This window comes from Salvelinus sp. IW2-2015, linkage group LG11 (genome assembly GCF_002910315.2).
Source record: "Salvelinus sp. IW2-2015 linkage group LG11, ASM291031v2, whole genome shotgun sequence".
NCBI lineage: Eukaryota > Metazoa > Chordata > Actinopteri > Salmoniformes > Salmonidae > Salvelinus > Salvelinus sp. IW2-2015.
Window position 1 is genome coordinate 43737540 of NC_036851.1, and position 11152 is coordinate 43748691.

At 43.1% G+C, this 11152-nt stretch overlaps 1 protein-coding gene across 5 annotated transcripts; it reads right to left on the reverse strand.

The window, feature by feature from the left end:
* Positions 1-1735: 1735 nt before the first annotated feature.
* Positions 1736-10724, reverse strand: trim107 (tripartite motif containing 107). Of its 5 annotated transcripts, XM_023997177.2 has the most exons (3): positions 10528-10724; positions 10128-10267; positions 1736-4383 (listed from the first exon to the last, which is right to left on the reverse strand). In XM_023997177.2, exon 3 carries the CDS (start codon positions 4364-4366, stop codon positions 2834-2836), a length of 1533 nt encoding a protein of 510 aa, XP_023852945.1. In that variant the 5' UTR covers positions 4367-4383; positions 10128-10267; positions 10528-10724; the 3' UTR covers positions 1736-2833. The 5 variants fall into 5 exon arrangements, with proteins under 5 accessions (XP_023852945.1, XP_023852947.1, XP_023852944.1 ...); XM_023997179.2 differs by lacking the exon at positions 10128-10267; XM_023997176.2 differs by lacking the exon at positions 10528-10724 and having other exon boundaries at positions 10128-10373.
* Positions 10725-11152: the final 428 nt, after the last annotated feature.

Below are 11152 nucleotides of genomic sequence, written 5' to 3' on the forward strand. Positions count from 1 at the left end.
CCCACAGCATGATGCTGCCACAACCATGCTTCAGCATAGGGATAGTGTCCGTCTTCAATCTTGGTTTCATCAGACCAGTAAATCTTGTTTCTCATGGTCTGAGAGTCCTTTAGGTGCCTTTTGGCAAACTCCAAGCAGGCTGTCATGTGCCTTTTACTGAGCTCTACCATAAAGGCAGAGATGGTTGTCCTTCTGGAAGGTTCTCCCATCTCCACAGAGCTCGGTCAGAGTGACCATCGGGTTCTTGGTCACCTCCCTGACCATGGCCCTTCTCCCCGATTGCTCAGTTTGGCTGGGCAGCCAGCTCTAGAAAGAGTCTTGGTGGTTCCAAACTTCTTCCATTTAAGAATTATGGAGGCCACTGTGTTCTTGGGGACCTTCAATGCAGCAGAAATTCTTTGGCACCCATCCCCAGATCTGTGCTTCAACACAATCCTGTCTCGGAGCTTTACGGACAATTCCTTCCACCTCATGGCTTGGTTTTTGCTCTGATATGCACTGTCAACTGTGGGACCTTATATAGACAAGGGTGTGCCTTTCCAAATCATGTCCAATCAATTGAATTTACCACAGGTGGACTCCAATCAAGTTCTAGAAATATCTCAAGGATGATCAATGGAAACAGGATCCACCTGAGCTCACTTTCAAGTCTCATAGCAAAGGGTCTGAATACAAATGTTTTTTTGTTTTTTTTAAATATTTGTTATAAAGTTGTAAACATTTCTAAAAACCTGTTTTAGTTTTGTCATTATAGGTTACTGCGTGTAGATTGATGAGGAAAAATTGTTATTTAATCCATTTTAGAGGCTGTAACGTAACGAAATGTGGAAGAAGTGAAGGGGTCTGAAAACTTTCCGAATGCTGTATGCAGCAGCATACAATACATTTTTGGACTCACCTGGTTGTGCTGTGCTCACAAAAACAGAAAGGTGTCGTGGTGGTCCTCGTGTGCAAATTTTGTCATGAAAATTTGTCATCAAAGTCGGTCATTCTCTGGATTTATGGTGCCTTTAAGACAACTGGCAACTCTGAAAAAAAAAAGTTGAATCATGACGTCAGTGATCTTCAGGTCAGAGCTCTAGAAAGAGGCGCAAGTTGGATGACCGTTCAAAGCGTTTTTTCCCCCCAGTTGGAACTGATTTTTACCGAGTTCCCAGTTGTCTTGAACTCACTGAAGTCTTCAGATTTTCCAGTTTCCAGTTGTTTTGAACTGTCATGCTGGATTGACAGAAACTTTTTTGGCCTATGTTGTTGTGTAATGTTTATGTCCAATGGCCGATGAGCACCGATACGTTTTATCTATAATTTCTCTCCATATGACAAGGATTGAAAAGGATTTTGCCAATAGATTGTCGACGTGATTCATGATGATGACTGCTTGTCTAGCTTGCTAACTAAGATTTATGTATGATGTTGACATGATCAGTCCAATCAAAGCTACGGTAGTTATAATGTGATTTGATGTCATTTTATTTGTGGCCTTCTTGGATGGGCACATCTAATGTAACTCTATGGCAGCACCCAACGGGCTTGAATTGTCGAGCTCTCCCGGTAGATTTTGCGGTGATGTTGTGTCCCCATGAGTAACAGTATACTGAGACAATCACAGCGCAACTAGAGAACATTATCAACCCCTACTGTATTTTCTGCTGGCTGCCCCACCACCACAGAAAACACTGAGCTAGGCTGAAACACCTGCATTTTGGAGCTGTCTTACTCAAGAAAGCAAAAAACAGACCTTGTTTGTATGCAGCTTTACTAACTCAATTATGTTTTTTTACATTGTTTGCAAACATGCAAAACAGGCAACAAAAAACAAAAGGTGGGCTCTGGGTATATTGTATATCTTAAATGTATGCCTACATTCAGATATACCCTTCCATTTCTTGTCTGGGACAGGGATGTAGTTTCGATGTGCCAATTTGTGGGGAAGTTCTCTGCATTTGAAGCTACTAAACCCAAGAAACTGGTGTGCGAGATTCTTAATATGTTTAACATGCTCGGACTCCATGTTATCAGATCAATTGTGTTGTGTGCCTCTTTCGCACAGATAAATATTTGTTTTCTTTTTTTGTGAATGTACCTCCTCTGTGAAATTGTGTACATTTTTTCATCCCTTGCTGCTGCTCAAATGAACTTCCCTTCCTTGGCTGCTCTCTAAAGAACCTCAAGGGGGGCTAGACCCCTGCTTGTTTTACACTTGTATACACGGGGTATGATGATATCTGCAACAATAAAAATGCACCATTTTGATTTCATATGGATTGCAAAAACACATTGCAAAAATAATATGCATATTATTCATAAAACGGACAAACTGTAATCACCATTTGGATGGGGTATGGTGGTCATTGGCTCAACTTACCCCAAGGCAAACATTTTGACCATATTAGCCCACACAGCTACAAGGATGCACTTTCATGCTGGGTTTATTCCATGCAGCATAAGGGGAACCAAACTGATTTATAAAACAATCTTAAAATGATCTGGTTTAGATACAAGAATCATGAAACCTATAAGACAAAAGATTTATTTGACTTTGTGAAAAGTATTTTGGACCAGCTTGCTTACTACTTTTCCCATGTGGTTTCCATGTGGTTTCTAGACTCCATTAAATGATAACCTATTATACATTTTGTGTACGGTTTCCTAGAAAGAAGGGGTGGCTCAACTTACCCCACTCTCCCCTACCGCTATTAACAGACCAAAACAACGATGTCTCTACAACCATGAACAACATTAAATGTAAATAAGAAAAGTTTGGTATTAATACAGGATTAATAAAAACAAAAGTATGTAATCTTGCATGGTTCTCTTTTGTACCAGTGACCGTTCAAGAGCATACTGTTATGCGTGCCTTCGGTTGGCCTGACATCATCCTATAAGCCAGATGCACCGGCTCCGTGAGGTTCGCCTTAAAGGTGTACACGTGAGTCTTCCCACTGCACTGGCTGACGTTATAGAAGCTCAACCTCTGAGTCTTAAAACTCAGCGTGATCTCCAGTCTATGTACTGCCGGGGTTCTCTTCAATGGGACATCATGGCCCTGCTCAAAGGACCTGAGCAGGTTATCGAACCACATCAGGCACCAGGAGCCACGGCTACTCTCTAGGGCACTCGCTAGCCCGCTGCGTGCTAGCACCCCGCTGTAGCACACCCCTATAATCCAGGGAGAAAATCCGTCCAGCTCCACCTCCCAGCGATGCTCGCCTCCGTAGAAGCTCTGGGTGCTCAGCACCTGGAGGAAGTTGCTAAACCTTGTTGGCAGGGCCGGGTAAGGCTGCTTTTTGGTGCTGAAGGTCACCGTCTTCAGGTCCTCCGACAGCACCAAGCTGGGGTGGGCAGTGTCCAGGTCAAAGGTCACCTCTGAGGGGTTGAGGGCGTTGCGTAGGGAACGCTGGGCCGTCCCGAGTCCCTCCCTCAGCTCTGCGCTCCTCCGTTCCAGCTCGTCGCAAGCGCGGCCTGGGTTAACTTTCGACTCAGGACTGGTGTTGTCGTGGTCCAGCTCCTCTAGAGGTTGCTGGGCCATCAACTCCATGATGCGCGGTTGTGCCTCCTGAAGCCCCTCACTGAACACCCCACTGTCTTCCTCGGTCAGGAGGGATTTGGCTCGGAGCTGGGCCTCCCTCAACTTCTCTCGGATCTCGGAGACTTGGTGTACTCGGGTGCCTAGGCTCTCCTCGGTGGGGCGCAGTTCCTCTTCAATCAACTCTGTCATCCCAGTAACGTAGTTGATCGTCAGCTCAGTCATCTGCTCCAGCAGCTTGGCTGCCTTTCCTCTCAGAAGGGCATTGGCGGCCCTGATCTCGACCTCCCTCTCCTCCTCCCTCCTCAGCTGGTCCTCAGCCATCTGAAGCCTCACCGTCAACTCCGTTACCTGAGACGCTAATAGAAGTTTAGACTTGTCCATTATCGCCTTCTCCATCTTGGTCAGTTGGTTTTTCAGAAAAGTAGGGGGCGCTGCAGCTGCATCTGCCAAGCCTGTGTCTTGTAACTCCTGTTGCTCTATGTCTAATAGACATTCAGAGGTCTTACCATAATTTCTCTGGTTAGTTGACAATACCCCCTGGTGGCAATCACCACCATCTCCATCTGTGACGGATCTGACCTTTCCTGTTGTGGTGGCTTTATAGCTCTCGATGATGCTGCACATCTTGAAGTTCTTCACAAGGGCCTGGGGGCCCTGGTACTCAACCTGGCATTCGGGACAGCAGTGGTGGGCCGTGTCAGTGTCCATGTACTTCTCAAGGCAGGCTGAGCAGTAGACGTGGCCGCAGGGCAGGGACACAGGGTCGGAGAAGAGTTGGAGGCAGATAGGGCAGCTCAGGTCCAGCACGAGGGGTCCTTCAGTCTCAAACAGTGACATGCTGGCAGTGGCAGGCTCTAAAATGAACAATAAAAAAGCAACAAAGAGTTGTAAAAACACATTTCATGTTTTTTAAATTCAGGTAACTTTGCAAGCAATTAGTAGTATATAGGGATTTCTTACTTTGAATTACATTATATGTAGTTCAATACAACTTAAGGAGACCTTAATGTGTGAGTCAAGATCACTCCGAGTCATAATACAAGCCAAGATCTACCTGTGAATCTTTTACATTTGAGCTTTTCTAATAACCAATTTCTTGTGGTTATTGTTCATGCAATGCCTGGGAGAAATCCTCACTATAGTATCTGCAATTTGGTAGTACGCCCAGACCCTTTTTTGAGAACGATATCTCAGTTTCAATGTCTCAGCTTGGAGAGAAGAAGCTTTGTGAGGTATTGGTTTGTCACATGCATAAACCAGTATTGGTCTGTCACATGAATAATAGCAAACATTAATGAGAATTAATTATGAATAAGCTAAATCATGCAATTATTACTTTGTGTAAGTATATAAGAGAACTAACGGGACTGCCCCGTGAGAGCTCCTGATCGACATGTGTACTTGGTGCATTGAGTTGGTTGGAACCTCTCCAGTGCGCTGATAAAGAATGATTCATTTAAGATTGACTTTGAGTGTCCCAGTGTATGAATTTCCACAACAACAAAAAATAAAAAAAGGCTTTAAAAACGTACGCCTATGCAACATTAACCAATTAAAAACAGTTCTGTAGCAATGAGGTTAGTGGAGTAGGCTATGGGCCCAATACATTAGCACGGCATATTGGCTATGCTTGAATTGCCCTGCCAATGTTSTTCTTCTCTGATCATTTTGAAATTATATTTCAACATGTTAGGTATAGGATCACACTGGTAATAGATCATTTGTTGTATTACTTGTGAGGCACAGCTGAGTGAGCATAATAATTTCCAGATTGTTTTTTTACTGGACTGATGGCCTGCATCTGATGGTCAGTCTCAGTGGAGGGAGGGCGCAGCGGTGAGGCTACCTCTCACCCGACTCATATCCCGCTGCTCGCTCTACCTCCCTCCACTGAGCAAAGTGAACACCGTCTTCCAGCTGATGGCGAAACAAGTCGCACTGCATTATTTCTGCCTCATGCACCAATTCATGTTGTTCATCCTATGACCAGAGAAAGTGAAATATTCCTTGATATTACAAAAGACAAGCCGCCAATAATAACAACGCAAGCTTATCGGAACACTTTGCCATACTCACTCATTGCATCTGCAGTGCTGGTTGTAGCATAAGTAGGGAGAATGCACATTTTATGGCTTATAAGTGTTGAACGAAGTGTTACTGATTAACAACTTAAATTAAAAAACAGCAGCTTTGTGCTATATTCGATTACTTAGGGCCGATTTCAAGTTTTCATAACAATCGGAAATCGGTATATATATATATATATATATAAAAAAAAAAGGTACACCTTTATTTAACTAGGCAAGTCAGTTAAGAACACATTCTTATTTTCAATGACAGCCTAGGAACGGTGGGTTAACTGCCTTGTTCAGGGGCAGAACGACAGATTTCTACCTTGTCAGCTCAAGGATTCAATCTTGCAACCTTACGGTTAACTAGTCCAACGCTCTAACCACCTGCCTCACGAGGAGCCCGCCTGTTAAGTGAATGCAGTAAGTAGCCAAGGTAAATTGCTAGCTAGCATTAAACTTATCTTATAAAAAACAATCAATCATAATCACTAGTTATAACTACACATGGTTGATGATATTACTAGTTTATCTAGCGTGTCCTGCGTTGCATATAATCGATGCAGTGCGCATTCGCGAAAAAGGACTGTCGTTGCTCTAACGTATACCTAACCATAAACATCAATGCCTTTCTTAAAATCAATACACAGAAGTATATACACTGCTCAAAAAAATAAAGGGAACACTAAAATAACACATCCTAGATCTGAATGAATGAAATATTCTTATTAATTTTCTTTACATAGTTGAATGTGCTGACAACAAAATCACACAAAAATTATCAATGGAAATCAAATTTACAACCCATGGAGATCTGGATTTGGAGTCACACTCAAAATTAAAGTGGAAAACTACACTACAGGCTGATCCAACTTTGATGTAATGTCCTTAAAACAAGTCAAAATGAGGCTCAGTAGTGTGTGTGGCCTCCACGTGCCTGTATGACCTCCCTACAACGCCTGGGCATGCTCCTGATGAGGTGGCGGATGGTCTCCTGAGGGATCTCCTCCCAGACCTGGACTAAAGCATCCGCAACTCCTGGACAGTCTGTGGTGCAACGTGGCGTTGGTGGATGGAGCGAGACATGATGTCCCAGGGGCAGTCCATAGCATCCATAGTCCATAGCATCAATGCCTTCCTCTTGCAGGAACTGCTGACACACTCCAGCCACATGAGGTTTAGCATTGTCTTGCATTAGGAGGAACCAGGGCCAACCGCACCAGCATATGGTCTCACAAGGGTCTGAGGATCTCATCTCGGTACCTAATGGCAGTCAGGCTACCTCTGGCGAGCACATGGAGGGCTCAAGAAATGCCACCCACATCATGACTGACCCATCGCCAAACTGGTCATGCTGGAGGATGTTGCAGGCAGCAGAACGTTCTCCACGGCGTCTCCAGACTCTGTCACGTCTGTCACATGTGCTCAGTGTGAACCTGCTTTCATCTGTGAAGAGCACAGGGCGCCAGTGGCGAATTTGCCAATCTTGGTGTTCTCTGGCAAATGCCAAATGTCCTGCACGGTGTTGGGCTGTAAGCACAACCCCCACCTGTGGATGTCGGGCCCTCATACCACCCTCATGGAGTCGTTTCTGACCGTTGAGCAGACATATGCACATTTGTGCCTGCTGGAGGTCATTTGCAGGGCTCTGGCAGTGCTCCTCCTGCTCCTCCTTGCACAAAGCGGAGGTAGCGGTCCTGCTGCTGGGTTGTTACCTCCTACGGCCTCCTCCACGTCTCCTGATGTACTGGCCTGTCTCCTGGTAGCGCCTCCATGCTCTGGACACTACGCTGACAGACACAGCAAACCTTCTTGCCACAGCTCGCATTGATGGTGCCATCCTGGATGAGCGCACTACCTGAGCCACTTGTGTGGGTTGTAGACTCCGTCTCATGCTACCACTAGAGTGAAAGCACCGCAGCATTCAAAAGTGACCAAAACATCAGCAGGAAGCATAGGAACTGAGAAGTGGTCTTGTGGTCTGTGGTCACCACCTGCAGAACCACTCCTTTATTGGGGGTGTCTTGCTAATTGCCTATAATTTCCACCTGTTGTCTATTCCATTTGCACAASAGCATGTGAAATTTATTGTCAATCAGTGTTGCTTCCTAAGTGGACAGTTTGATTTCACAGAAGTGTGATTGACTTGGAGTTACATTGTGTTGTTTAAGTGTTCCCTTTATTTTTTTGAGCAGTGTATTTTTAAACCTGCATATTTAGCTAAAAGAAATCCAGGTTAGCAGGCAATATTGACCAGGTGAAATTGTGTCACTTCTCTTGCATTCATTGCACGCAGAGTCAGGGTATATGCAACAGTTTGGGCCGCCTGGCTCATTGCGAACTCATTTGCCAGAATCTCTCGCTCTGAGACTTGGAGTAGTTGTTCCCCTTGCTCTGCATGGGTAACGCTGCTTCGAGGGTGGCTGTTGTCGATGTGTTCCTGGTTCGAGCCCAGGTAGCGGCGAGGAGAGGGATGGAAGCTATACTGTTACACTGGCAATACTAAAGCGCCTATAAGAACATCCAATAGTCAAAGGTATATGAAATACAAATTGTAGAGAGAGAAATAGTCCTATAATAACTACAACCTAAAACTTCTTAACATGAGTCTTCAATATTCCCAGTTAAAAGGAACCACCAGCTTTCATATGTTCTGAGCAAGGAACTTAAACCTTAGCTTTCTTACATGGCACATATTGCACTTTTACTTTCTTCACCAACACTGTTTTTGCATTATTTAAACCAAATTGAACATGTTTCATTATTTATTTGAAGTTAAATTGATTTTATTTATYTATTATATTAAGTTAAAATAAGTGTAAATTCAGTATTGTTGTAATTGTCATTATTACAAACAAATAAATAAATAAAAATCGGCTGATTAATCGGTATCGGATTTTTTTGGTCCTCCAATAATCGGTATCGGTGTTGAAAAAAATCATAATCGGTCGACCTCTAGTCCGAATTCCCTTTTCCTGCACTATATTGAAATGCCAATATGCATTCTACAAAAAGGTGGAATAGGCAAAATATGATAACACAACTGATGGCAGTAGCTAACTACTGTAGCTAACTAGCCAGCTAACCTCTGTAGCTAGCCAGCAAGCAACGCTAAAGAGATTGTAAAAGGGTTAGCATAACTCCCGCCAAACAAAAAAATAGTTTTTCTAAATATTAATCTAGCTGGCTAGCATTTATGAGGCCAGCAAATACCTTCCTTATGTCCTCCAACATTATAATGAAAAGGTGCCGGATTTGCATTTATCGTGAAGGAATGAGTGTTACACTGAGGCCTGTACTCTGGAGCGGGATTGATTTGGAGGTGGATGGTCCGTCATGGTCTGGGGCAGTGTGTCACAGCATCCTCGGACTGAGCTTGTTGTCATTGCAGGCAATCTCAACGCTGTGCGTTACAGGAAAGACATCCTCCTCCCTCGTGGTACCCTTCCTGCAGGCTCATCCTGAAGTTTTTATAACTGTGATCTTAATTGCTTACTGTCTGTAAGCTGTTAGTGTCTTAACGACCATGCCACAGGTGCATGTTCATGAATTGTTTATGGTGCATTGAACAAGCATGGGAAACAGTGTTTAAACCCTTTACAATGAAGATATGTCTAGTTATTTGGATTTTTAAGAGTGATCTTTTAAAGACAGGGTCCTGAAAAATTGACTTTTCTTTTTTGTTGTTGCTGAGTTTAGGATAAACTCTGGTTGGCCTGAAACAGTCTTCCTCACGTCACGTTCAACTGTCGGAGACAATTGGAGCACAATGGTCTGCCTTCATATCATAGGCCTGAATTATGTAAAGCTTAATAATAGCCACACCATACCAAACTGTCAAACATTTCTAAACTGTATTAGGGTAATACCAAAGTCAAGCTATTGTTTATAGGGAAAATACGAGCAGAAGAGCAACAGTAAACCAGGCAAAAAACATAAAACCCTCCCTCCAGTAAATTTCGATCTGTCCCTTAGAGTATGTTTGGTTGGCTAAAACATGCAGTTACGTCTCTCAGGGTTGTAAACTGAGGAAACATACACCCAGTAATGGTTTAATCATTTGATTAATCAAACAGCTACCATCAAACAATAGTATTAAACCTACTTACTCTTGTACAGTAGAGCAGGCCGTATTATATCATTTGTCTTGACATATTTGTTTCATTTCTAGACTCTTACCCGCCAACCCTGTAGCCCTTCTGAATGAGGCAGAACCTATACTAGTTCATAAAGAAACTCAGACATTTGGAAATCTTATAACACATCCCAAATGTATACCGCGTGACTAGGCTAAACTTAGGCAACATGTCAGATCTCTCCACAAACTGTGGCCCTTGTGAGCTCAAGGTCCAATATGTCTACGACAGGAGAGTCGCAGATAACTTTCGATTTCCTGGGATTTCAGTTTCTAATTCACGCTGCCGCGCCACATTCACGTAAACTCGCGGGATCAGGTGGCTTTGGAAGTTTCTATTCCCGGTGTCGCTGTAATACAAAACATGCAATTAACCATAATAAAAGTATCTTACCTAAAATCCTGTTTAGTAGGACACGATATTTTCAACGTGGAGACCTTGTCGTTGTTGATATTGCATTAAAATCCGACTTTTTCTCTCGCGCGCATTCGGATAAGAACTGCACAGATCAGCACCTGTACATCACCGCACAACTGGGGATGGTAATTTAGTTAGGTCGATACTAACAGTGAAGACAAACTAGAAACATGATAGTTGTCTTGAATTAGCCGTAGCCTACTTCCACCGTGACATCAAAAGTGCCTGTCCATGATGAAATTAATTATTAACCTACTTCCTGTTATGATACCTGGGCGTTCACTGTAATTACAGTCAATAAAATAAGAGTGGAACAGTCCTATTCTGTAATATTAAAAAGGGATAGTAAATCCAGATTACATTTCGGTTTCCTTACCCTATAAGCAGTCCATGCTTAGGCGTCCCTGGAACTGTTTTCACATGCTAACGTTTTAGCATTTGTGGCATAAATCCCATTACATAATTTTTTGGGCATCATATTCAAAGTGCCAGGGAAACTAACACAAAGCATAGCTTGCTGCCATAGGTTTTCCATAGACTGCTTAAGCCTTCCGCATGCTTCGAGTTTAAACTCGGCAAGGCGAACGAGTGTGCTCATATCCTCCCTTAAAAGACAGTTGGTTAATTTTGAGACGCCATAGCCAGTAATCAGAAATAATCGAAGAACGCAAAAAAAAGCTGTTATTAAATTTAGACATTTTTGTCAAGGAGATTTTACATCCAACTAAGATGTTTGATGCAGTATTTCTCAAGTGGAAAAATGTGAATAAAAACGATTTGTAAACACTTAATTGAAGAATCCCTACGGTTAACCAATCACCTACGTAGGGGCATAGACTTCGGCTACTGACTTTGGCTTGCCTCAAGACATTTTTGTGTGTGCACTAGCAGCCGAAATAACCCTTGCCGAAAACCAAAACAAACAAAAAAGTCATAAAATGCTGTTGCCAGATAATTMAATGTTAATTTCTCTACCATAAGCCACCTCCAACGTTGTTTTA